The following is a 27,684-nucleotide window of genomic DNA, read 5'->3' on the forward strand; positions in this document are numbered from 1 at the left end:
GCCTGAGTGCAGGGCATCTGGAGGGGTGGGCTGAGGGCGTGAGTACAGGGCAGCCAGCACCCTCTTGGGCAGCCAGTGAGGAGTGGGGCTGGTGATGTGGGGCTGTTCCTTCTTTGAGTGCCAGGGGGTGACACTGCAGTCAGTTGGTGTCTGTCCCACTTGGGATGGCTGCGCCAAGTTTCTCTACACCCATAAGCATTTGTTGTGGGACGAATGTTTACATCCTCCGTCAGTCCCAAGTGTATGTTTTGGCAGTGGGGAAAGGGGTTGGCTCTAAACCCTAAATCCCAGAGAGTAGCTTAGAGGTCTGGAATGGCTTAGAGGTCTAGGTGTAATGGGTGAGCAAGCAGAGAAATGGTGAAGCCATCAAAAATGTGTACTGTAATGGCAGCCCCTTGTGCTGACACAGCGGTGTGGCCATAGGGTGGTGTAACTGGTGCCAAAACTGGGCCTGAGAGCCAATGGGCACTGTGTGACACCAGCTGTGCCAGCTACACACTGCTTTGCCCTCCAGCCAGGGAGGAGCAGTGGGTGCTGGGGTGCTTTGCTGAGCGGGTTCTGGGAAAGCTGCAGGGAAGGGAGAAAGGCATCTCCTGGCTGAAGGGATGGTGCAGCTGTGTTTGTCAAGTGTTGCCCTAGGAGTTTATTTTTACATGAAGGATACTACATTTTTTCGTTTGTTTGTTCTGAAAGAAAACCTAATGACACTGTGTAGGCAACGCACAGGTGATTAACATGTTCATAATACTAAGATGTTTATGAATAACTTGACAAAAGCAATAGGAAGTTGCATCATGTTCTCTGCTCTTTACAAGCAGGATTGAAATTCCCCAAGGTTGTTGTCGGTAAGGTGTTGTGGAGCCTGGTTCTGGCCCAAGCTGCCAGCTGGGACATTTATGTTATCCATGTGATCTTAATTTGTTTCACTCCACCTTCTTTGAACCTCCATGAACCTGCTTCACTTGTCTTAAATCCAGAAGCTAATGATTTGGAAAGATTTGTCTGAAAATCCTCCCGTATTTTGTCAGTGATTTCATATCGTTAGTCCTACCAACGTCTCTCTATTTACATTACATATTTGTACTTCGCGGCTTGGTAGTTCTCAGAGGTTTAGAAACCTCCTGGAAAAATTTGTATCAAGCAGTGAAGCAACCTAATGGGGTAATCAGTGGCTTTGGTCCTTTGTGATCTCAGTTTTCTGGCCTATATTAATGTATTTTTCCCACAGCTTGGAGGAGATGATGTTGGCAGGTTCTGCTGTGAGCTGGTGGAGTAGCATCAGGAAGGTGTGGGCTTGCTGAGCAGTGGGTTGCACATCTGGGGTGGCTAAGGAGAAGCATTTTAAAACCATTAGAGGATAATGGATATTACGTCTGTATGTAAAATGTACTTTAAACAATGTCTGGAGGGGTTGCAGGTTGCCTATCTAGCTGGCAAAGTATCTGAATATCAGAGCTGCATGGAGAAGCATCTTGCCATACTTGGGACTTTTCTGAAAAACGATAAAATTGATGGATGTAACTTTTGTGGAAAGAGAAATGTGGCTGGTGTGGCTCAGTTGGGCAATCTGGGTTTCTTTCCACCTATTTTTTCCCTAAAACAAGTCCCAGCCCTGGTGGCTCTGCCTCTGTTGCATGGCTCCATGCGGATGCTCTGGGCTGTGGCCACTGAGCACCAAAGGACCCAGGGAAGAGATGCTCCAAGGGAAGATGTGCTTCTGCATTGAATGGAGTGGTGGCACAAGGGCTGGGAGTTTGTTTGGTGAGAGCTGGCATCACCTTGTCCTTGCTGTTGCAGCCCAGGAATGCCTTGTGGCTTTTTGTCATCTGCAAGTTGTCCATCTGCTTGGTTTGCCTCTGTGGGGAAAGAATTGATTCTTGCACAGGGATGCTCTTGGTGTATCTGGAAGTTTCAGCTCACCTTGAATTTTGTGACTAATTGCTGCAGCAATTGAATTTGGTGTCTGAAGGCAGCACTGCAGTCATGCATAATGGGAGGGGACAAAACTAATTTTTCTGTTTAGCTTCTTTGAACACTTCTTTTAATCCAGCTCGTTTGGCCAGTTTAGTAGTTGGAGGTTTGGTTGGGTTATTTTGAGGTGTGTATGTGTTTGTGTTTTTTTTGTTCTTAAGAAAAAAAATAATAATCTTTATTCCTCTTTAATGTAATTAGATGGCAGAGCAAACTATTGAATGGCTCTGGCTAAAGCTGTGAAAAAGTATTTTTAACTTCATGCTGTTGTATGAAGGGTTTTCCTTTTTCTGCCTTTATGATGCTGACTGTCCTTTTTATTTTTTAGCAGCTGTTCCTGTAAGAATGTGAAAGGAAATAAGCTGGCTCAGCAGAAACCCAAACTAATCTCATGCTCAGTAGTAAATGCTCAATAGTCTCATTGTCTGTGGGCACTTCAACAGTGAAACCGGGGGTGGGGGGGGGAAGCAAAACCAGTGATAAAACCTGAAATAGATGGCAGAGAAAGCACCAAAGCCCTTTTGTTGTTTTTCCCAACATCCCACAGACTCTACTCTTGTGTCCCATGAGCACAAAGCCCAGCAGCAAAGCACCTGTGTCTGTGGCTCGGGGTGCTGGGCTGGGTCCTGCTGCCAGGGTGCTGAAGCCTGGCTTCTGTCACCTGCCCCAGCAGCGGGGCAGCCAGGTCCTGCCAAAGCTCCTTATGAGCTTTCCGAGGCTGGCTGCCACGCGTCCCGCAGCGTCCTCCTGTCCTTTCACCCCGTGCTTCCCCGCTTACATAACTGGCTTAGGTATTACACTGCCTGCCCTCCTTGCCATGCCTTCAGCACTCCTGCATCACTTGGCCTCTTTGTTCCAATAAATAGCTTTCCAGCCAAGTCACTCCTTAGGTGAGGCTGGAAGTGTTTAGAAGCAGAGGCACCAAGTTTACATTCTTGCCTGTTTTGTTTTGCAGATCTGTTTCATACCTAAATTCACTTGGATTATTTCCGAAAATATATGGAGAATAACATTTCTCATTTAAAAAAATTAAAAAAAATCCTGGTAACTTGTGAACCCGTGGTGCTTTCTTTGGTCAGAAACTGAAAGTGAAATGGATTTTTTTTAAATTGCTTTATCAGACTGAGAGAAGTGTAGGGATTAGTAGAGCATACACAGAAGGAAGTAAAGCATCTCTCGAGTGTTTTAATGATCTGAGTGGTTATTTTGTTTAGTATGAGTTGTCACTGAACCTTCAGTTTGGCATTTAGGGTTTTAATTTGTTAAATATGAATAAATGAAGCATGGAAATGGAGTTTCTAACTATTCTGGTCCAGTGTAGCTGTGCACATATTCTTCAGTCTGTTGGTGGGGGTTTTCTCAATCCATGTTGATATTCCCCAGCTGGGCTTTACGGTGTGAGGTGTTGACAGGTACGAGGGAGGTACTCCTGACCCTCTGGTGAGTCCTCTCCTGGAGCACTGTGTCCAGCTCAGGAACCTTCAGCGCAGGCAGGGACATGGAATTATTGTGGCAAGTCCAGAGGAGAATCATGAAGATGGTCAGGGGATGGAGCTCCTCTCCTGTGAGGAAAAGCTGAGAGTTGTTCTGCCTGGAGTAGGCTCTAAGGAGACCTCATTGCAGTCTTTTAATATGGAGTGGCTTATAAAAAAAGATGGAGAAAGGTGAGGTATTTTCAGGGGCCTATAGTGACAAGACAAGGAGCAATGGTTTTAGACTGAAAGAGGGTAAGTTTAGATTGGACATAAGGAACAAACTTATTGTGAGGGTGGGAGAACCTGGGACAGGTTGCCCAGAGTCGTGGATGCCCCATGTCTTGAAGTGCACAAGGCCAGGTTGGATGGAGCTTTGAGTTACCTGGTCTGGTGTAAGGTGTCCCTGACCATGTCAGGGGGTTGAACTGGATGATCTTCAAAGGTCTCCTCTGACTCAAACCATCCTGTGATTATGTGATTATTTCAGTCTGATCTGGTGCCAAAATTTGCATTTGTTTACTGGCAAGGGCTAATATTTATACTGTACTTTAACAACTGTTGGCACTATTGCTTGATGAAGGTAAGCAAAATTCCTCTGTCTGAGTTGAAAAAATGTTCGTCAAGTTTAAGACATGAGACCTCTAATATTTTCAGTCAGGGTAAATTTAATGATATTTAATGGACTGGGAGGCAGCAGTAGGAAAAAGAACCATAATCTTTGGAGGAGAGAAAGCCTACAGAGAGAGGTTTTTTGGGTTTTTTTAGTAGGTTTTTTTGCTTGCCAAGCATTGCCATTTATCAGGCAGCTCCTCTATCTCTAGCCCATCTTTAGACCTGCTAAAGACTGACTTGAAAGGACTCTCCACCTCATCAGTGCAGGGTGATGTTTGCTGCTGCACAATGTGTTTCTGCAGCCAGCTGCCTGGCAAAGATGCGAAGTCTCATCAGCTGCCTTTCAGCTTGAATTACTCACTTTCTGGCACAGCAGCAGTCTCTTTTTGGCCCAGTGCATGGTGCCTGGCACAGCAGAAGCAAGATCTTAGCTGCCACTTCTCTGCATCGCAGCAGGAGCCCTTCAGCATCTTGCTTTTGAGTTGGGGCAGCCGCTGGCAGATATTCCCCCTTGCAGAGCTGGAGCAGAAGGCTTTGCCACTGGTTAACTTTAACTTTGACTACCCTAAGATTTGCTCTTAGTAAAAAAATGGGAGCTCCCACTGCTTGTATGGATGCTTGAAACCAGGCTACTCATATCAAATGTAGCACGGTCTGGAGTATGTGCATGACACAGATTTCTCCTGGAAAGCTGCAGGCTTGGAAATCCTGGCAGTAACAGCAGCATCAAGAAATTGGATGTGTTTTAGTGGGGTTATTTGTGGGCAGAGAGTGGTGCTGTTTGTGAGGAGCTCTGTGAGCTTTGCCTAACGTGCTCCCAGCAGGCCCTGTGATTTTGTGGTGCAGCCTGGAGAAACATGCTGCTGCAGCTTCCTCCCTGCTGAAAAGAGCAGTGCTGGTAGAGAAGCAGTCACTTTGCATAGGAAAAGTCAAAATGGGGGAGTTTATGGACACACACATTTTATTCGGTGGCATGCTGAGACATTTGTCGTGACTCACATGTCAGCAGTGATGGGCCATCAGAGTGAGTGCCCAGCTGAGCAGAGCTCTGCCTGGCCAAAGGTGCCTGCATGCCCCAGTGTACATCCAAATGCCTTTATGACATAGCCCAAAGTTCTGGCAAATTTGGGGTATTTTTGCAGTTTCTCCCCATCCATTGGCTTGCACAGTGATCCAGTCCAGAGGGACTTTCTGGTTTGCAGAAGGTCGTGTTGTGTTGCTCCGGTGTGAATGCTGCTTAGAGCTAGGAGAAGAGTTGTGCTAGATACCTGTGGGCCCATGCATGGGTTAGAGCAGAAAAGACACACTTCTTTTGATGTAAACTTTCTTTGAAAAGGAAAAAAAATTGCTTTTCTCAGCAGCAAATCTCTCATTGACTACAAAAACCATGGATCTATAAGCATCCATGAATATATTGCTTCTGCTGCCCCTGCAGCAGATCCTGAGGCTCCTCACACTCCAAGGGGGCTACAGTCTGATTGTAGCATTCAGGGGTATTTTCAGTCACCTTTTTCATTGCTTATTAAGGAGGGATTTTTTTTTACTGTGTTTTCAGAGCAAACTGCCTGATGGTCTTTCTGTTCGTTTCAGCGGTTCCTCTGAAGTGTCAGAACTGAATCTTACCCACCCTTTATGAGGCGAAAAAACCCACTCTTATTTTGAATAACATGGAAATAAATGTGTGTAGTACACAGATCCTACTGAATAGCAAATAGAGAGTGGTTGTCGTCTCCCCTAGTTGAGGGTGTGGTTACATTTGGTTGGTTGGTTGGCTTTGTACAACCCTGTACAGCCTTTATACAACCCTACTGTTTTGTTTTTAAAACAAATAGGCTCTTATTCCCTCTTCATGCACTGGATGAGTGATAAAAGTGGTCCTCCTCATTCGCCGGACACTGAGAGCTAGAGAAGAAACTGGAAAAATCCTTGTATGACTTGCACTACCAGGTTTTACATGCAGAGATGTTCCAGTAATGTACTGGATCACTTACTTCTTGGAATTTTCCTCTGAGCTTTGCATCTCATCCATTAGACCTTCTCAGCAGATGGGTTTTGAAGCTCCAGATTCAGAGCTGCACAGGTCACATACCTGGTGCCATGACACTGCCATTTGCCATCAGCTTGGAAAAAGACCAGGTTGTCACTCTGGGAGAGCAGGGTGCCCCTGAGGATGGCAGAAACAGAAGAGGCATGAAACACAGTGGTAGTCCCTGAACAGGGGAGAAGCTGCTCACTGGAAGTGTGGAGGAGAGCCCAGGCAGAGCTGAACACAGCTTGACCCAAGGCACTAAGGTCAAAAGGCAAATCCGCTTCTTGGAAGGGTTCCCAGTGCAGATAAGGAAACTTGGTGTTGAGATGGTGCGTGCGGTGCCAGGGGTCAGGAGGCTGTCACTGCGCTAAGTGCAGGGGAGGATTGCTATGACACGGGGAAAGGACACTCTGTGTCTGAGAGGAGGCAAGAAGAACCTGATCAGTTAAACCAGGAAAGCCAAGGCTGATGTGGGAGTGATGGCTCTCTATCCCTCTGCATAGCAGAGGGGAAGTTCCAGACAAGATCGTGTTGGGACCAGAGCGGATGTGTTACCAGCACTGAATACGTTTGAGCTCAAGTTAGAAGATGATTTTTTAGCCAGTAGAGGAATGAGGCCTTGACTGAGGTGATGGGAGCAAAACCTAACTGGCTTTTGGGATAAAGCTCAGGAAGAAAGTCAGTGACTGATGCTACATCTGCCGTATCAGGGCCTGAACATAGTTTTACCGAGAGGAGCAGCTTGTCTTCAGGAGTATTAAACATAATGAGTATTGACTGTAGAAAAGTACAAGTATATTAAGATACATCACTCTGACATAGCTCTGTACAGAGGCCTTTAGGACAAAGCTGAGTAACAAAAGCAAATAGGACATTAGGATAGCTTGGAAACAACAAGGAATAGAGAAATAACCTAAAATTGTGTTGTTGTGTTAATTTGCAGAAACGGTGGTATTCAGCATCTTTGCTTCAATGCATGCCAGTGGTGGATGTGCCTTTCCAAGGCTGGCACTTGAGCAGGTCTGCCCCTCTCACTCTTGGCCACAAATCTGGTATTGGCATGGGCTGCTTCTTGCTGCACTTTGCCTTATTTCAGCTCAACAGAGCCACCTCCCCAGCAGAATGTTCACCAGATTGCCATGGGGTGTGAATTAGTAGAGAAAATCCGGGAATTTTGTAAGAACAGCACTCTTATTGAGGGCAGTTTGCTGTCTGGTGAAGCCAGAGCCTAGCAGATAGTTGCTATGAGAAGTAGTTTTGACTCTTTTGCTCCTTTGTAAAGCAGGTGCAGTTTCAATGGCTGTCTCGGCAGGTCAATATCACAGATGTCTGTTCCAAAGTGGTGGGTAATGCTTTGGGCAAAGCCATTAATTAAATAATTTTTTTCCTCCAGGAATGTGAAATTTGCTCATTCGATCCCATTGCAGAGCAAAGCCATTTCTTACTGTAGCAGAAATGTGTGCACAATTCAGTTCTTTCTGACCTGCCTATAGCTTTGTTTTTGTTATGAGAATATAATTTGGAGTATTTTTTTCCACATTGTTTCTTAATCTGTCCAGCCTGATATTTTCCAAACCTGTGGTTTCCTTCCTTCTCTCTCTTATTTTCTGTTATTAAGTCTTCCAGACCACTGAAAATATCAGAGACGTACATTTTAGCAATTTTAGCACAGCACAAGTCTTCTTTTGGGTTGTAAGCAATGGGTTCTCTAGCAGACTAAGGACAGGTTGAGAAACAACAGACAGGCTTCTTGCTGTGGGCTGATGCTCAGAGTGGAGAACAGGGAAGATGAGGGTTATTACAACTGAATATGTACACTAAAATAGATGGATAAGATACCTGATGTGGTACTGTACAGAGGAAAAATCTGGATGGTTTGCAAGTATGTATTACTGTGTTTAGGGTCTGATTCTGTTACATCCAAGCAAAGTAAATATTCCACTGGTATTTCTTAGGAGAGGGATTTTTTTTTTGTCAATGCCAGTCATTTTTTCATCAGTATTGTTGCCCAACCCTGTCTCCCACGTTCCTGGTTTGTGTGTGGGACCATGTGAGAGGAAGGAGGGAGGGAAGGGGGGAAGATCCCATGTGGCTGCAGAGATGGGGAGTGTGGAAAGGAGCTGAGGGGGATGGAGCAGTTTGAATGTCTCTGTCCATCAGAACAAATGTGCTACTGCAGCTTCATAGGCTATACAAGAAAGGCCTAAAACGTAAATGGGTCTGAGAAATGACATGATGTTGAAATGGCATTATAAACTGTAAATGTACACTTTGATTTACCTTTTTCATCAAAAGATGTGCTTGATAGGCAAGTCTGACTCTGCACCTTTGGTGGCAGAGCTGAGAGCCCTGTCTTGAGGTTTTACAGGCTTTTTGTCTAGTTGATACCAGTCACAATGGGACTGTGGGGAGCCCAGGCCTCCCCCACTTCCCACCAGCATGCTGGAAACTGCAGCAGAGCAGCAGAATTCCCTAGGAGAGCCCCATAAGCCTTCAGCTGGGTCCCAGTCAGACAGGACTTTCTTCCAGCAGCAACCCTTTTGGTCTTCAGCAGAGCTCAGGAGGAGGTTTATTTAAAGCCTTGGTCCTTTTTGTGGAGGAAGTAGGAAGCGCTTCCTCCCTCTAGATCTCTATCCAAAGCTTTTGTCCACTTTCTTACAGTCCCACCCTGCTTGGAGTCACTCCAAAATACAGCACGCCAGGTCTGTGTGCTATTGTTCAGCAGGGTCATCCTTTAGCTGCAGCTCCTCTCCTTTTCTAAAACACAGAGTTTAGGCACCAAAATGCTGAAGAGCTCTGTCCTGGGCTAAGGGGTGTATGAATGCCCATGTGCCTACCCTGCCTCACCATCCTCCTGCAGTTGGAAATGTCAGTTGCAGAGGAAATACAAGGGTCAGCCTTCCTTTGGGAGGCTATTTCATTCTTGCCATTGAGCTTGAGTTGTGATGCCTAGAGGACGTCTCAAAATAGGTCTGACATGTCATGATCTCTGCAATAGAGGATCAAGAAGCTAAAAAAATAGTGTTAACCACAAGAACGTGAGGGCCTAAAATGCTTTTAAGGTACTACTGCTTACTCTCTTCAGAGCAGGGGTGGAGAAATGTGGGATTATTTCTGCTATGCTGCATTTATCTCAAAGCAGTCCAGCAGCAGGATCATGCCTGTGTTTGCAGGGTGGGTAAGAAGAGTCTGAATGACAGGCTCAGTCAGGGGAGAGTGTCAGATGGAAGATTTACCTGGTTCTTCCATGGTCCAGACTCGCTTCAGCTGAGCAAATAAAACTTCATCTTCCTCTGGCAGGAACCTCTCCCCCAATGCCAGTGTGACTCCAAACATCTATATCAGTTGTGGAACTGGCTCCTCTGACCCTGAGGGTGATGCGTTTGCTGGCCTTCCCTTTTCAACATATGCAGTGCCAACAAAGAGCTGTTAGCAGCCTTGAAGGCAAAGGGAAGTGGCCTTGCTGTTGTGTGCCGAAAGATGATGCGTGCACACCCCAGGAGAAGGCATCACTTTAGAAACTTTAGATTCCTGCACCATCCTCCACCATCAGAGCCCTCATTTTAACCACTGCTGCAGCCTTTAAACACTTTTTTCCTGTTCCTTTCAAGAGGAAAAAATAAATGATAAATTATTGTGTTGATCTTACGCAAATGTTGCATTTACGGAAAGATCTTGTTGACATGGTTTCTCACACAGGATACCTTCTCCTCCTGCAGAAAAGTTGCTGAAAACTTCCAGGGAAATAGATAATGTTATTCTTGGGGAAGGAAAATAAAAATAAAAAACCCACAAAAACAAAAACCCCCAAACAAACAAAAAACCGAACAAACACCCCCAAACCAAACAAAACCACAACAAACAAACAAACAAAACCAACAAGCCAGCCTGGTGTGGGGCTAATGTGGATCCATTCTGGTGTGCAAAAGATGCAGAATTTGGGTTAGTAGAATTTTTTTTTTGTCCTGTTAGAAGTGGAGCAGACTAGTAGCTGATACCTTGTGTAGCTTAGGGTCTTTTGAGAGACCAGAGTGATAAATTAAGAGGTTACAAAATGTCTGAGGTCAGTATCCTGACCACCTGGTGTGGCCATACCCAGGAAAGCTTATCTGTCCTCCGTGGCCTGATGTGTTAAAACCTTACAGATTAGGTGCTCTTTTTGCATTTGCTAAAATGAAGTTCATGAAGATCCTTTCACCTGAGAGAGCAATTTAAAGGGGGTATCAGGAGTAGATTTTCTCCCTCATCCTCCTCTCCTCATGTGAACATGAAAGTCCATCCTCAACCTCACTGTTGAGAGAAGGCACATTTCCTGTTTTTGCAATCGAAACCTTCCCCGATGCAGCACCGAGGCAGTGGGACAGGATGTGCCCCATATGTGGTCTCAGGTGGAGGTCAACTCTTCTCATCCCACGCCTGTTGGGATGCTTCCTGCTCCAAATCATCACATCTCCTTCCTGTTACTATACCCAGTCAGGGAAGAAAATACATCCATTTGGCCACTATTGCCATCAATTAGATATACATATAAAATTCAGCATGACTTGATTTTCCATTTTTTACTTACCCAGCCTCCTAACAGAGGCTCAGCTCCAGGCTCAGCCCTCACCCATAGCGCTCAGAAAAGCACATTTGGTGTGGGTATTGCTGGGGATGGAGCCCTGTGGTGGACATTAATGAGAAAAGTGATGTCTTGAGTGCAGATTGCATGAGGTGCTTCCAAGATGATTTGCATTGAAGTGTTAAATGCCACACAGAAATGCCAAAAGAAAGGATTTTCATAGGGCTGTTCTTGGTGCCCCTAAAATTGCCACTGTCTCTTCTTTCTCCTCTGATATGGAGCACTCCCTTTCTTGGAGACAGACAGTCATATCGTTCTTCTGCATAATTTATAGTGAATGCACTTAAGAGCAAATCAAACTCCTGAGTGCTCAGGATTAATGGAAGTTGCAACTACTAAATGTATGAGCTGGGACTGGAGGTGTCCTGCCGTGCTGCTGCACCAGCCTCCTCTTGCCTTGATCTTGACTGCTGGGAGAGTCCAGTCAGTGCTGTCCCTGACAGCTCAGTGAAGGGATGGTGCCCATTTTTGTAGGGATTTTAGAGGAACTAGTCACAAAATCATATGGTTTTCTATTTTCTGGAGATAACTCTCCCACTTTTAGTGATGGAAGCTGAAGTGAGAGGTGAGAGAAGGTATTACTGTATCCTTGAGCATCATGCATGGCCAAAGAAATGGTCTGTCATATCACTGCTGGTCAAGAGGCCCCATTGTGTTCAGGATGCACCTCACAGGAACACCAGTGCTCTGCTCATCCCTGTGATCATTTGGTCTGGAGTTCACACAATCGAGGCACTGCCTTGGGCAAAAGCCCTCAAGTGCCCTTGCAGGTGGTTGCCTGTGGGGAGCCACCAGCCTCCTGCAAGCCTCCTGCCTTGGCATGGGCAGTCCTTGCCACCCAGGGAAGACAGGAGGACATCGCAGGACAGCTGGGTGTCCACATCCCAGCATAAATTCTACCATAATCCAGCACAAGGTGCTTGCCATTTTGTTCTCAAGGCACGAAGGCTCCCCTGATAATTACCTGAACACAAATCTTGCATTGTGTTCCTGGTGTGACACTTTGGTCGAGGGTGTGTCCTGGATCCATGGCTTTCCTGCACAGGATAGTAGTTGCTGTAATTTTGGCTCCTTGGTTCTAAAAATGAATTTTAAAAAAACCCTGTGAGATTGGTACAGTCACATGCACCAGCTTGAGTAATATCCTTAGCTGTTCTAGAGCTTGGGCTGATTTCTACCAGCAGGTTTGGTCTTCTGCTCCTTGAATTGCTGCCTCCAGCAGAACCAGGTTCCTTCCTTATCAGTGGGATGCTGTTCTCATATAGTTATTTCACTCTCAGTTTTTAATTCACAACACTGTAAGGAAAAAGTCCAGGGAAGTTAAGCTCTAGGTTTGCTATTAGATTTGAAATTTGCTATTAGATTTCAGTGGTTTTTTTCCATTCAATAAACAAGAAAGGAAAGGTGTGAAACAGTTTGATTACTGCTATTAGTGTTTACCACTGAAGGGGAAATACAACATTGTTTTGAGAAAAATTTTGGTTTAGTGGAGTGTATTTTTACAAGTAATTTAACTAGTGGCTTTTGCGCTATTTTGAAGTGATGACCAATTTAAAAAAAAAGATACTTTAGAAATCTAGATTAATAAAATAAATGGGTGCATATATATTAGATTTAATATTTTTGGAACAAAACCAACCTGTGTATTAGTACTAGAAATTGTTAGCAATAGCTGCATATTTGGAGGTTGAACATGTTGGTGGCAAAGAATCTTTCTCTTTTGGTTGAGTTTTTTTTCCCCCAGTATATTTTACTACTTTTAGTTAATGTTGAATTTTTATTAGACGTAGCTGGTTGGCATACCTCCAAAGCCACATTTTGGAGCATCTTTTTGATGCCTTAAGTTTTAGCTTTCATATTATCCAGATTCTTCACTGCATTGGTATATAACTCTGAACTTCATATAAAGTGTTAGCAAGTTCTCCGCACAGGGCAGTTAGACAAAGCAATCCTTTTCCAGCCCAAGAACCAAGGACAGTGTTGCAGCTTCAGACTCAAAAAGTATAAACATCAGCTAATTGAGGAGAGCAATCTGGGAGGGAGGAACTTCATGACCTGAAGCTGTAATTGGACAATTGACCCCAATATGTAAATGGACCAAAACTTATAAAAGTGTGAAAATGTGTGACCTGTCGTCCATCTCGGGTGTAGCCTCAGCCGGGCTCTTGTGCTGCCCAACATGTATCCTTTAAAGGCCTTTTAATAAATACCTACTTTATTCCTTTAACACTGTCTGGCCTCTGTTCTAGGTAGCCTCTCACGGCATCATTTTTACTAAGGATACACCTGCTAAAAAATGCTTTTTTAGTTAAATAAAAAGGTTTCTTTTTGCTCTTTGAAAGCCAACCCGACTCTCTTCCCTGCTCTGTTTCAAAGTAGCTGCCCTGAAATCCCCTTGATTCCTCCAAGCCCCGCGTCTCAGCACAGTACCTGCAGCTGGAGAAGGATGTCAGATCTTTTCCTTGTTTTTTTGTGGGGTTTTTTTTAGGCATCATTAGCAGTGAGGATGGTCTTGCAGACCATGCCTGAGGGCTGGATATCATCTGTCATTGTTTGGTTCGCTGGTGTCATTGTCCCCAAACTCTCCATCTTCTCCACAGCAGTGGCTCTAATGCTGTGGAATTTGCTCAGGTGCCATTGGCTGGCTCTTGCAACTGCTAGAGTTTGACTAATTCTCTGATATTTAATCTGGGTTCCTTTCTCCCAGGGCTGTGATTATTCTGTAGAGAATTTTTCTGTGATTGACATTCATCAATTAAATAAATGCATCATAGGAAATTTCTAAAATCTAATGACAAACCAGCCCAACCGTGCTACTTCTGTGGTTTTAATTATATTATCAACACAGCACCTTGTGCTAATTTTTGTCACTTTTCTTCCCTTTTTCTAAGAATGTTCTCTCTGATTTCCCAGTTCCCATCAGGAACCTTTCCCTATCCTGCAGGCCAGCACTCACTGGGTTTTATTAAAAATTCTGTGTTACAATACTATATTCAGTGATCATGACGTGGGATTTTCCTCATGCAACCCAACCTTTTCAGAAAAAGACATTGTGCAGACATGCTTTCCTTGATCTGCAATATTGTGTAAACAAACTAATTTTTTTAAGCCTTGCCAACTTTACACAGCTTCTGAAAAAATAGGGCTGGCTGCTTCTCCCTTGGTTTTGTTTAAAAAAAAAGGACAAAGGGAGGAGATGAGGAAAATCCACTCATGATTTTCTTTTCCTGTCTGCAATTACAAGCTGCATGACTGCCCAAACTGCTCCCACCCAAATTAACCCAATATCCTAATTTACTTGAAATATTTCTGTGCTTTTCTTACTGCTTTGGGAATATTTGCCCTTTACAGTAATAAGCTCTCCTCCCTGAGCTGGAGAACATCACAGAGAGCTCCCCAAAGAACTGCCACATTTCTGGTCCCAACTCATTTATTACTCATAATCAACAATTCATGAGTGTTTGGGGGTAGTTTGTGTTTCTTTTGCTTCAGTAGGTTGTAACCATACCATCCATGGCAAACTCTCCTCTGCTGGTGGGGGTCAGTGTTGGTGGGCACAGTGGGTAGCAATGGGTGCAGCAGGTGTCAGCATCCCCTGCCTCCTCGCTGTGACGCCAACATCTGGAAAGATCCTGCCACTGTGATCTGCAAACACCTTTTCACCACACACTTGTGATCCAAATGTAAAATGGTTCTCAGGTTAATTTACTGATGCTCTGTGTCAGTGACTAACTGATTTTCCCCTGTAAATCAGGAATATAATCCTGAATAAAGTGACTTCAGTAGATGGGAGCAACCTAGACACATGTAAGGAAATTTATTCTGCTTTAGCCTTTGCAGTGGACTCCATGAAATGAATGTGCCAGCCTGGAAATATTTGTCTCACGTAGCCATTTCCAGGGTTGGAGTATTTGCAATTATATCCTTCTTTGGCAGGGTGAGGGGTAGGTGGCTATTTATAATGGATTTTCATCCCAGACATGGAATCAGGTTTTCAAGACCACACAGTTCCTAAGTGTGTGTTTATGGATAAACTTGAAGAGTGAGGTGGCTTGAGGTCTCTTTACCGATTCTCTCCACCTTTCAAAGGACATTCAATGAGCAAATGTGAATTGTTAAGAGTTTTCTGAAACTGAAATGTGAGTGGTACATGGAGTGGTCCTTCCCCTTCACCTACTGTTTTTAATAAACTTCTGAAAAGGGTTGAACTTGAAAGTAAGTTGCAAATAAGCAATGTTTCTTGTATAAATAAATGCAGAATTAGTCACTGAAAGTGAAAAATTTAAAGAGAACATTTATTTATTTATTTATTTATTTAGAGTGGTCTTTTCTTCACTTGTCAGGTTTCGTTTTTCTTTCTGTTTCCTCGAAGGCAGCAGCAGAAGCAGCTTCAGCCCCTCTTGTCACAAGCCTTTCACATCTTAAACCCTGCAGGATTTGAATTTTTTGCAGCATTATTGATTAAGGTTTTGCTTTTGTCTCACTGCTTCTAATACTAGGTATTTTGAGAGGTGAAGATACTCCTTTTTACTATTCAGATTTTATCAAAAGGTGTTACTTTTGGCCCCGTGTCTGCAGCCTGGGAAAGTGACACAGGTGCTGCAGTGGCTGGTATGTGGGTGTCAGCTTTTGCCGCAGGGCAGGAAAGAAGTTCACATGAGTTTACCAGGCAGGACCAGATATCTATAGCAACGTATTTGTATATCCTGTGCCTTGCCTGTTGCAACGTTCGTTGCTTAGGATACTGACATTAAAACATGTAACAAAATCTGCTCTTCACTCTGGAGTTCATTATCTGTCCTAGCCCGTGTAACTTCGCATTTCCCCCCTCAGCTCAGATCAGAACCGCTAACCAGCCCTCTGGAAAGCATGGTCCGGAGGATATTGTCATAATCCTGTTTTGCAGGCTGTTGCTGCATGATCATTTTTCACCTAAACATTTGTCACTAGCTGGGGTGTCTGGGAACCATCTCCCTCTTGGCCCACGGGAGCTGGAGGCTTCCTAAACACATCTCTGTGTTGGCTGAGTTGGTGTGAGCTGGTGCTACTGGTACATGAAAAGTATTCTCGAGGGTGTGTTCTGAATTGTGGCAACACACATCTTTAGTGGCTGAGGCTTGTGTTTGGGATACCTGTGGGGAGTTTCTTGTGGTGTTTTGTTTGTTTGGTTTGATTTGTTGTTTGTTTGCAGGGGTTTTGTTTGAGATTTTGTTTGCTTTTGGTTTTGTTTTGGTTTTTTGTTTGGTTTTTTGTGTGTTTTTTTTGTTTGTTTTTGTTTTTTTGGGGTTTGTTTTTTTTAATACATGGATCAAACTTATAAAAATAGAGCCCCTCTGACAGATCTGATCCTTTAGGTGTTTTAATAAAAAAAATCTTCCACCCCTGGTGAAATGGTTCTTGCAATTCAGACCAACCCAGAGCAGTGTTTCCTGCCTGGCTTGTGCTGTTCGTTTTCTTTGGGCTCCTGCAGTCCTGGAGGCATGTGCTACAGCTTCATGACTGTAACAGATTTGACACACTTATTCTGCTTTATAAGTGAGCACTGCAAGAGAAATGGTGCTGCACTTCTCCCCCGCAAAGCAGATAGCTCAGATAATATGAAGAGTATTTGTTCTGTTTCTCTGTGCACTGTCTTTCTCAGCTGGAGAGCACCTCTGCCCTACAGACAGGCATTTCATCAATTTTCCTCTTTTTATTAGCGCTAAATTAGTATCCAAGGGGGTTTGCACAAGGAAATACATCTCTAAGGAATTATTCCTCTTTCTGCAGCTGTAACTGTTTCACTGAGAGGATCCCATCATGAGCTCGTTTCAAGGCAGTTTTGCTTTCACAAGCTTTGCAGTAAAAAGCTGTTTTGGTCTCTGGCTTTCCGGGTTACATGGTCAAAGCATGCTTCTACCGGCTGTAACTGGTGGTTGACAGAGAGTTCTTGTGAAAGTAGGATGCACTGAGCTTTGTTGAGAGTATTTCAAATACTTCAGTGCGTGGATGCTGACAGCCAGTCCATCTGTTGGTAAAAACACAGAATTGCTACTTTAGCTGTTTCAGACTTTGCTACAGTTACTCACACTGGCGCTTCATAACCCGATGTTGTGGTTTAACCCTAGCCCCCAGAGGGACCAGGTGGAGAACTGGGGTGAAAAAGATAAATCCGTGGGTTGAGATGAGAACGGCTTAATAACTGAAATAAAAGAAAATACTATTATAATAATGATGATAACAATTGTAATGAAGAGCGAGATAATAAAAAGAGAGAGAGACATCCAAGAGAAACAAGGGAGGCACAGTCCAAATGCTCATCACCTGCTGGCCAGTGCCCAGTACATCCCTGAGTGATGATCAGCCCCCTACCGTGACAATCCCCCCCAGTTTATATTCTGAACATGATAGTATGGAATATCCCTTTGTTCAGTTCAGGACACCTGTCCTGGCTGTGCTCCCTCCAAATTTCTTGTCCACCTCCTCACTGGTAGAGCATGGGAAACTGAAAAGTCTTTGACTTGGGGTGAGCACAGCTCAGCAACCACTAAAACTTCAGTGTATTATCAACATTACTCCCATTTTCTCATCCAAAACGCAGCCCTGTGCCAGCTACTAGAAAGAAAATGAACACTACTCCAGCTGAAACCAGGACACCAATGTGCATCTTAGCTTTAGTAAAAGACCTTTTTGCTCATTTCTAGGCTTTTGCTATGAGATTATTGCTGATTTTTTATAAGCCTACAAGGATCGAGGTTACATTCAGGTGGGAGTTGTCTGGCAGCTCAGTTTTGAGCCTGGCTAGAATTAATTAGAATTAGAACAGGCAGTAGCACCACATAATTTTAGCAAAAAATTTGGTGTGAAACTGGAACAAAAGTGCATCTGCATTTCCCCCTGTTTAAGCCTTACACGGCCCAGCGTGTCTTTCATGAGCAGTGATTGACTTGCTAAGCCCTCAGCTCTGCATTTAGACTACCAAGCTGTTCCTTGTCTGATCACCTCAAGGGCATTCCTGCGATTGTTTTTCTTACTGCTATGATAGTGCCAGATGCTCTGAGGGCTTTTGTTCATCGAGGTAAGCAGGGACAGACCTTGCTGCAGTGTATGTGGCATTGCTTCCCTGGATTTCACCCTGGTGTGATGGGAAATGAGGAAAAAGCAGGCTGTGCTGGAGTTAGGTCTCTACTAACTGCTCAGGGCAATGTTGGGTGCAAGGATGTCTCTCCTGCCTTGCCTTCTACACCGACTGCAACAAGTGATTTCGCTGGTAAAGGCTTGTTAAAAAAAAAAGCAACAGAACACAGCCCTAACCACAGGACTGACCAGAGCATCCCAGCCCTGCTCCCTGTGATTTCCATTAGCAGCCATCCTCTGAGTGGTCTTGTGGCTAAATCAGCTGCTGAGCCTCTGGAAAGTGATTTGATGAAAGCATTTTATAGCAATCGAATGAAATGTCAGTTGGATGCCAGCAGCAGGGGTTGCTGTCATGATTAATGAGATATTTAGGCATTTCATTTTGAAGGAGCTACCTGCAACACAATTTACATCAAAGCTGGTTTTTTTCAGATGGGCTTTAATAAATTAATGTTAATGTTGGTTATTTAATTATTCACATCAAATTGGTTACAACTGCAGGATTGCATTTGGGCTGAACACGTTAAGAAGCCTTTCAGAAAGCTCATATGCAAAACAAGGTTGTGTTCAGAGCATTGCACATCTGATGGAAAGGGATGTGGAAGAGGAGGGAGGGTTGAAAAGGCCTGTAATCTTTTGAATGCAAAGATTGCTTGAATATAAAGCTTTTGAAACTGATATTTAATGAGCACCTCTTCAAATAACAGGATATATCTACCACTAGAACAAGTAGTGAAATCTAGTAAAGTGGAATTATTACCTTACCTCTCTGTTGTCTAGAGGTCTCAGTTTTTAAAGGAACAGGAAGAGGAAGAAATTATATTAAACCTTTCCAAACCTCTTTTGAGTTGGAAGTTTTGTGGTACTTAACCCTGCAAGTCAACAAAGCTGAGGTAATTTCTGCTTAAAGCCCAGCTCCTGCGTTAAGTGGGCTCTGCTGTTCCTCCTGCCCCTCTCCCAGGGAATTCTGAGGCAGTGGTCGATGAGGCAGGGGCTGCTTTTTGATCCAGACACTAGTTCTTACCAAGCACCTGGGAATCATGAAGTGAAGGGGCTCACTGAAGGCTGGAAACTGCAGGGCCCTCCTAACCCAAGGACAGGAACACACTGTTACAACTTCTGCTCTTTAAAAAAAAAGGATCACATCTGATCCATTATTTGCTCCAGGCCACTCTTTTCTGCAATTTGACTTCAACAGACTAGATTTTTGTGTTTTCTGCCCTTGGCACTGCAAGGATGACTATCTGGAGCAGAGGAGATTCAAAGATGGAAAGGCAGTGGCAGTAACGGAGAGTTAGTGCTTTAACTGGAGGGCAGCCTGATGCTCTCCTAGGGGTGACGCTGGCAGGGACTAGGAGCTGTACTATCCCTGCATGTTGGGAGCAAGCAGAGGTATGTCAGGTATGTCCAGAAAACGCTGCAATAGAATGGACAAAAATAAAGCTTTGGAGTTGAAATAATGGCAGCTTTTCTGGAAAACAGAAGTGCCAATGATAACACAGTTGTCTGTTAAGCCCGATGCATGGAACTAATGAGCAGCTGGCTGGGTTTTGTCTCTGAGCATTAAGCCACAGAGCAGGATGTGGATTTTTTACATTGCTGAGGCAGTGCACAGACTAAGTGGAATACAAATAAAACAAGCTTACATTCTGCTGTAGAGCAACTTATTTTTTGCTGACCTTTAGCATTTTAAAATTTTTTTGGGTTCTTATGCATGCTTGGAATTTTTACTCTCTGGGAAGTGCTTAGCTCCTGTTTTTCCTGGTCTCTGCATGCTTTGCAGCTCAGCTCTTGCAGTTTCCAGGTAGTCTGCAGTGTTGGCCTATTACTCACCTGTCTTCTGCATTAGCTCTGAGCAAACCCAATAGGCTCAACAGTCTGTGCAGAGAAATATTATTTATGCAAACCAGTCACAGGGGTTTGGATGTGACTTTGTGTACACCTGCAAATAAACTTCTTGAATTTGGGGAAAGACATGCAGCTCAACCTCTAGCTTGGCAGCACAGTTTGATATTGCTAGGGAGCCATGGAAGACTTCAAGGGATAAAAGCCAGAAATTATCAAGGTCTTGTTTTTTTTTTCCTGTTGTTGCCTAAGTGCAGATTGACCATCTTTCATTTTGGTGAAGGAGCTCTCCTATTGCTGGGCAGTCTCACCTTGTGTGGCACAATGTGGGCATTGTCAAGAGAGAGGACAGACCCAGCCCTCTCCTGATATCCTGATGAAATCCTGAATTTAAATGCTCTTTGGCCCTTGTGGGGAAATATTGAACCTACTGAATAAGCTTCTCTAAAAGTATAAATCCCAGTAAACCTGCAGAGTTGCTTTGCCAAACATTTGGCTTTAAAAAGCCTTATTCTCTGATTCTTTGGGAGGGCTGGAAAGGATGAAATCCCTTGCACTGGTGCTGCTGTCACAGTGATCCATCTGCTCATGCTGCCTCCATAGCTGAGAAAAAGGCGGAGAAGTCTTTTGGGGTGCTACTGTTAAGCATGGGCTGTGGTGAGCATACCCTTGCTGCGCCCTCCTGTGACCCTCAGGTGCCACAAGGAGCACCAACCAAGCCCACCACACAGCAGGAAGCCCCTACTGCTATGGGGCAAGGGATGTGGGGAGGGAGGAGAAGCTGTGTAAGCCAAAGGGTTTCAAAGAGCATCTGGGCAATGCAAACATGACTGGAACAGAGCCACCTGCTCTTCCTGCCTCTTGTTCAGCTGCATTTACTTTCACTTTTGAATAGATGAATTTTTCTTTTCATCACTGCTGCTGTCCCTGCCCGCTCCCTCTCCGTCATCAAAGCAGATCAGCCTGTGTAGGAATCCAGAGCTGGGCATCACAAGCCATGTGATGGAGGAGTGGGATTGCAGCAGAGAACTAAAATACTGAGCTCTATTATTTCCCATATAATAAGGATTAATAAGAAGAAATATAATTAATATTTCCCAAATACTTCCTCCTGAACTACCTTCCCTTCCACAGCATATTAATCACTGGGAGAGCTTAGAGGAGAGGAAAGGAAGCCAAATTAAATGAGGTCTTTTCCTGGTGATTTATAGCATCCTTTTTACTCCTCTTTCCCCCTTGGCCCAGGGGGACCCTCTGTTTCTTGCAGTGTTCTACCTCTCCCCAACCCCTCTCTGCCTAGTGTGGCTGGAGCTCAGGCAGATTTTCTCTTGCTTTGCAGCTGCTGAACCCGGACCCAGAAGAGGATGGGGAAGCAGAACAGCAAGCTGCGCCCCGAGGTGCTCCAGGACCTGCGCGAGAACACTGAGTTCACAGACCACGAGCTGCAGGAGTGGTACAAAGGCTTCCTAAAAGATTGCCCCACGGGCCATTTGACTGTAGAAGAGTTTAAAAAAATATATGCAAATTTTTTTCCCTATGGTGACGCGTCGAAGTTTGCGGAGCACGTCTTCCGCACCTTTGACACGAACGGCGACGGGACGATTGACTTTAGGGAATTCATCATCGCCCTGAGTGTCACCTCCCGGGGCAAGCTGGAACAGAAGCTGAAGTGGGCGTTTAGTATGTACGACCTGGATGGCAACGGGTACATCAGCCGTGGGGAAATGCTAGAAATAGTGCAGGTGAGGCATTACCCCTCTTGGACATCCTATTTGTATTGCCGTAACCTCTTCACCATGAGACAGCTGGAGCTGGAGATGAGGGGTGTGCAGAGCTGGATCGCTCCTGCCCCAGGGAGGTTCTGAGCCCATGGTCCCAAAGGGACACATGGTGGGACCTACAAGATGCAGATGAGGAAAGGGCCTGAGATATGAACAAGGCACTTGTGCAGCTGGCCTGCAGCCAAAATTCTGCAGCTCTCCCTGGGGGTTTCTTACTGTGATGTTGATGGGATCAAAAAACCCTAAATGCAAATTCTATTGACCTGATTATCCTCAGAATTAATGCTTTGAATCTTCAAATCTGAGTCAATGTGAACTCTGAGTGAAAGGCTGTAGCATGCCTTTGTCTCCCAAAAGCAGAGGACATGTAGACCAGAGTCTGTAGTGGGGCCAGGCAGCGCAGTCCCCTGTGCCCCTACCCCACATGCTGGCAGGGGTTTGGCCTCAGCACTGACTGCTTGTCACCCACTGTGCAGCTGAGATGTATATCCTGTGCAGTGCAAGGGAGTCATGCATCAGCCAGTGCCCTATCACTCAGCCCTCATGGCTGTGGTGGGATAATTTAGATGGAAGGCTAGGCCTGCAGACAGTCTAAAGTGGTCTTGTCATTGTTCATGTTCTTGTAAGTCTGAAGATGCATTTCCTTACTCATCCACTAAAAACAACCCCTATAGCTGTTTATTCATATCATAAACCATGCAGCACTCCACAGGCATACCTGTAATTGGGTGGAGGGTGAGAGCCAGACAAAGAGGAGATGGCTTAGCCCAGCTGCAGAAGAGAGGGTTGCACCCCATTGTCTCCTGTATTTTAGCTCAGTCAGTCCTGCTCATACATTAATCTAGACTGACTTTCAGTTAAACTGGCCCAACACTTCTTTTGAAGCATGAATGAATACAGGAAAGAAGAATGAAAAAGCTGCAGTCAGACATTCCCATTCATTTTGGTTTATAAAGTCCTGCAGCTGCCTGCCAGGGTCAGCTGCCTTTTTTGTTGCTACAGGCTTAAATTCTTTTTCTCTGTCCCCTGCTTTATCATTTGAATTGTGTTTTTCTTATATCTCTTTTTTTAAAACTTTTTTTTTATACTCAGGCAATTTACAAAATGGTTTCCTCAGTAATGAAAATGCCAGAGGACGAATCCACTCCTGAGAAGCGAACAGACAAGATCTTCAGACAGATGGACACAAACAATGATGGTAGGTTTCCCACCTTAGGAAGGCACCCCTTCCTAAGCTCTAGAAATAGAGGTTTTCTAGCTTGGCCTTGGTAGATGTCAGAATTTGGGGAGAGGGGAGAGAGGGTAGGGATGTCCCCACTGGTGCCTCTGGTCTCTGCCTGGCCTTGTTGAGCATCTCTGGTCCATGATAAGTAGAGTGAATAGGTGAGCAGAGAACAGAGGGTGAATTCTCCTGCTGGGGGGCTGGTAGGGGAGCAGTCTTTTGCTGACATTTCATGAGTGAATCCCCTTCTTCAAAAGCTCCACTGAATTTCCTGTGTCCATTGTCTTTGGGTTATTTTTTCTGGGCATAGCACAAGCTTGGCACAAGGTTTTGGCATGTATACATACATGGTCACACACCTCTGGTGCACTATGAGCACCAGAGGGATGTAGCAGCTCCCAAGCTAGGTTGTGGATCTCCTTGATAAATTATCTGACAGTGTACCCATCACAACCCCTCCACCTGTGCTGGCTCATTTCTTTAGGTTTGAAAAATACAGGCAAGAAATGATGAATTTCCTCTTCTCATCAGCCTGATGACATGCTTCCTCTGTTCCCAGCTGAGGTGGAGCTTTTCCCTGGGAATTACCCTGTCAGAAGCTGAGATGGCAACTGCGCACATCAAAGTCAGGAGCTGTGTCCTACTGATGTGCTCAGTAGGAGCAAAGATTTGATTCTAGCACTGAGATATGGAGACCTGAAAAAATACCGTCTTATGTACAGAAAGGATTTTATTTAAGAGAATTTAATGGCTGCATTTTGGTGTCTGCTGCTGCAGTCCCCAGGGCAAATTCCTGGCTTTCCTGGAGTCCTCAAGTATTTTACCTTTGACTTCATCAAAACTAGCACTTCATGCTCTGTCTTGACATGTGTAGGGCCCTAAAATAACATGATTAAAATGTTTTTGGTCTGCGGAAAGTAGCAGTGCATGCAGATGTGTAACAGAGTAGTGGTCCCAAAATCTGATATATATATATATATATGTATATATGCATCCTCTATCTGTTGCACTTTGCTGCTGAAATAAAATCATCCTATTCCCAGTAAAATATCAGCCCTGAAAGCCATGCAGTGCCAAAGAATAACATCTGCAGATGTGTGGTGGCTGAAGATGTTTCTTCCCCATCTGACTGTTGGGCATTGCAAATGGATTTTGATTTGGGCTTTGCTTTTAAGTAATACAAGGCAATGGGCAAACAATTAAATATCCTGATAATTAGGAGACCTCTGCTTTTGTTAAAAATGGTTGGTTTGGGAACATTTTCTTAAAAGACAGAAATTAGTGTGCGACAGGTTTTTGAGCTCCTGTAATTTCTACAAGAGGAAGGCTTGCTCATTCATGGAATCATAGAACTGGTCACTGGGAGTGTCCCAAAGTGCCACATCTACATGTCTTTTAAATGCCCTGAGCAGTCTGATCCAATGCTTGACAACCCTTTTGGGGAAGAAATTTTTCCCAATATCCAATCTAAACCTTCCTTGGTGCAACTTGTGGCCATTTCCTCTTGCCCTATTGCTTGTTACTTAGGAGAGGAGTTCCTCCCTCTCCAACCTGTTTTGGGTGCTGTCCACTAGAGTCATTCCTCTTCCATCCCCACAACAGGCTGTTAGCATCCTGGGGCTGGTGCAAACTGGCACAGTGATCTGGTGCCTCTCTCTCCTTGGGTGCCTGTGGCCAAAAGTGACAGCAGGCACCTCCCAAGTGCAAGATGTGTGTGGGTCTTGAGCACAGCAGTTTGGGGTGGGTAAGGATAGCCCTGGGGTGTTGTGTGAGGGCAGGGTAGGTGAATGCATGAGCTAAATGGGAGATCACTAAACATGATGTCTGGGATGCAGCAAATGCTTGTCTTCTCCCTTTCATAGGGAAAACTATTTCATTTTTCTTTAATATTGCCACATTGTGGTTCTGAGTGCTAGAGCAAGGGAGCATGGTGCTAGCTACCTGCCAGAGGGCTGGGTCACCCCACAATGAGGTCTGAAAGAGCAGATGGAATATTTCCTCCTTGCTGTACCATGCTGTGCTATGCCATTCCACAGGACTCTTGGAGCCAGGGGACACTGGGGTGTTGCTTCTTCAGAGAGCAGTTTTCAGACCCTCAGACTGTTACAAGGTCCATCCCAGTCAGTTCCTCTGGCCTAAACTAAAGATGTACGAACCAGAAGTGCTCAGGAGCAATATATAGCAGTAGGTGTACCCCAGGGGTGGCTTTGCTTGTTAAAAAAGAAAAACAAAACCCATCATGTTCCTGTACACCCAGCAGGGCATAGCAAGTGACTTGCAGAGTCATGGAATCATGGAATAATTTGGGTTGGAAGGGGCCTTTGAAGGTCATCTAGCCCAACCCCCCTGCAATGAGCAGGGACATCTTGAACTAGATCAGGTTGCTCAAACCCTGGGCCAGCCATGTTGGTGCCAGAGAAGCCATGACTGCTCAGTGCTATGTGTCACAAGAAACAAGAGGACAAAGTGGGAGTATTTGGAATATTTAGGTTTAGAGTGTTGTAGTAATACAAGCATCATTTCAAAGCACACATGTGTTCAGGTACCATACCTTGTGTTCATGTGTTATGTTATTCGTATAGTCTGGTTCTGAGCAAAAAGCTGCCAAATGGTAATAGAAAAGTTGTTTTTAGATTTGGGACTGTCTTTTTAAATAAAAAGACAGCAATTATTATGCTGGATTGTTTTGCAGAAGAAAAATGCATTTGGGCTTAAAGGCTTGAGTAGGATTTAGCTTCTATGCATTGCACTAAATTCCCCTCAATGCCTTTGCGATAGATTAAAAAGATGTTACGTTGCCTCGGTGAGGAGGGATTCTTCGCTACAGCAGTGGTGGCAGGAACAACTGACTTTTAAAAAATGATTTTCATTTTGGTTTTCCTCCCTGTCAGGTAAACTGTCGCTGGAAGAGTTCATCAAAGGTGCCAAGAGCGATCCCTCCATCGTGCGGTTGTTACAGTGCGACCCCAGTAGCGCGAGTCAATTCTGATAAAAGCGGACAGTGTGCTCAGAGAATCTCAGCTTGTGTCCTTCAAGCTTTGCTCGCAAACGGATGCCTTCTCAACCATCCCTCCACACTCCGCGGATAAGATCCCGTTGCCAGATCGTGTGTGTGTGTGTGTCCGAGCGAACCAGCCCTCGCTCCCCCCACTAACACCAGTGCAGTTCTCCTGCGGCAGCTCCGTTTCTGCTTCCCTGTAATGTTACGATTCACTCTGCACATTTTAAACATTAATCGAAAGGTTTGTTTACATGCAGCTACAAAGAGAGTTCAATGGCTGGTGAGATACCACTTCACTTAGTCCGTGAGAAAGGTGATGTTCCCATAGTTCCCGAGAAGATGCTAGGTAGGACTTTTACCCAAAATAGCAGATGGTAGATAATTTATTTTGCTTCAGAAATTACTATGTTGAAAAAAAAAAAAAAAAAAGAAAAAACAAGTGGACTGAATGGAGTAGAAAGTAAAAAAAAAAAAAAAAAAAAAAGAAAAAGAAAAAAAAGAAAAAAAAAAAAGCAGCTTTCCTGGGCATGGTTCCAATTTTCTTTTTGAGGAAAATTGCTTGCACTTATCTAATGGTCTTTACTTTCTTTTAATATATATATAAATTATATATATATGGTGAAGTAAAATTTTAAATATTTAGGTCATCTATTTAAGGCATAAAATAGAATTCAAGCTTTGTTTCTTCTAGTCGTCTGTGATTTATTCAAATCTTGGAGATTGTTTTTTTGTGATATTTATGCATTAGCAAATTGCTGTTCCAAAAGAAATGCATGACTAGCAGTTTGTGGATATTTCACTCTGTTTAATTCCTGAATGCAAATATTTGTTCATTTTTACTGTCAGTCATTCCAGCATTACTGTATTAACAAAAGACCTGAAAGGAGTTCATCCTCATTTTGTATTTCTCAGTGGAGTCCTACTTTCTGGTGGTTGCTGCGTTAAATGGCTTTTGAGTGCCCCGAGGTGACGTGACTGGCACTGCTGTTCTCGACTTGGCTACACCTCCTCCCTTTTGCTGTCAATATGTTAATAGTCTTGTGCATTCCAGTGTTATTTAATATCTGCCTAATGCCAAGAAATATTAATTGAAATAAAAGACTACTTTTCTTGTCACTGCCTGTTTTGGTCTTAGCCATGCACCAAGCTCCTAGCATAAGATATTTGGGGAAGGGCAAGAATGGCTCCGTGCATGTCTCCCAGTCTTGCCTGAGACATGTTACCTTTTAAGTACGTGGGGATTTTGGGAGCTGGCTGTTGTGGCTGGGTTAACACAGTGGTGTTGGTGCCTGTGGGATCCAGCTGCATCCCAGCTGAATCCATGGTAAAGATTGCAGGAAGGAATTTCTGCTGGATGCAGAGCATCTCAAGGCAATGAAGGAAAAGCTGCTGGCCCACAGCTGCGTGACCACAGCTTTACAAAATAAAACTCCTGTCAGGTACCAGGTACTTGCTGTTGGACTAACTTTTGACACTAGCAGCATGGGAAGCAGTTTTCTCCACATTCATGAGGTCTGCAAGTAGCTGCATAAGCCTGCCTGCCCTCTCTGCAAAATAAAGTATCAAAAAATTATTTGGCCTGAAGTTAATGTTGAGCATGTAATGAAGGGATTTTTGCTGTGTAGAATGTTCTAGTAGTGGTCACGTGATAATACTTTAATATTAAAAGAAAGAGAGAGAAATGTTTGCAATATCCAAGTGGAAATGCATTTAGTCAGACTTGGTCTACAAGACAAACTCGTATCAGTGCTGCCAAGCAAAAGAGTATGTTCATTTTTCCCCCTGGAAATTCAAATTTGATCAATTAAACTAAAGTCCTTTCAACCACAACACCCTGCTGATGAGGCAACCCTGATAGGGATGTTAATCAGAAGCCTGCCTGCTTTCCCAGGGTGAGCCCAGCAAAAAAGCCCAACTATTAAAAAAATATGACTCCATGGTTACTGATAGCCTGTCTCCAGCCTGCTTGTGTTCCCGCTGTCAGTCTGTCTGCCAGAAGATGCTGGGGTGT

General features: G+C 44.3%; 1 protein-coding gene across 1 annotated transcript in view; it reads left to right on the forward strand.

The window, feature by feature from the left end:
• Positions 1-26,789, forward strand: part of HPCAL1 (hippocalcin like 1) — a 64,325-nt gene extending 37,536 nt beyond the window's left edge. Inside the window, exons 3-5 of the mRNA XM_066179921.1 lie at positions 21,009-21,411; positions 22,543-22,648; positions 25,564-26,789. Of these exons, the coding sequence (XP_066036018.1) occupies positions 21,034-21,411; positions 22,543-22,648; positions 25,564-25,661 (582 nt within the window). The 5' untranslated portion in view covers positions 21,009-21,033 and the 3' untranslated portion in view covers positions 25,662-26,789. The remainder of the gene's footprint in view (positions 1-21,008; positions 21,412-22,542; positions 22,649-25,563) is intronic.
• The last annotated feature ends 895 nt before the right edge of the window (positions 26,790-27,684 follow it).

This window comes from Chamaea fasciata, unplaced genomic scaffold (genome assembly GCF_029207755.1).
Source record: "Chamaea fasciata isolate MVZ Bird 193981 ecotype frontalis unplaced genomic scaffold, bChaFas1.0.hap1 SCAF_3, whole genome shotgun sequence".
In the NCBI taxonomy this organism is placed as follows: domain Eukaryota; kingdom Metazoa; phylum Chordata; class Aves; order Passeriformes; family Sylviidae; genus Chamaea; species Chamaea fasciata.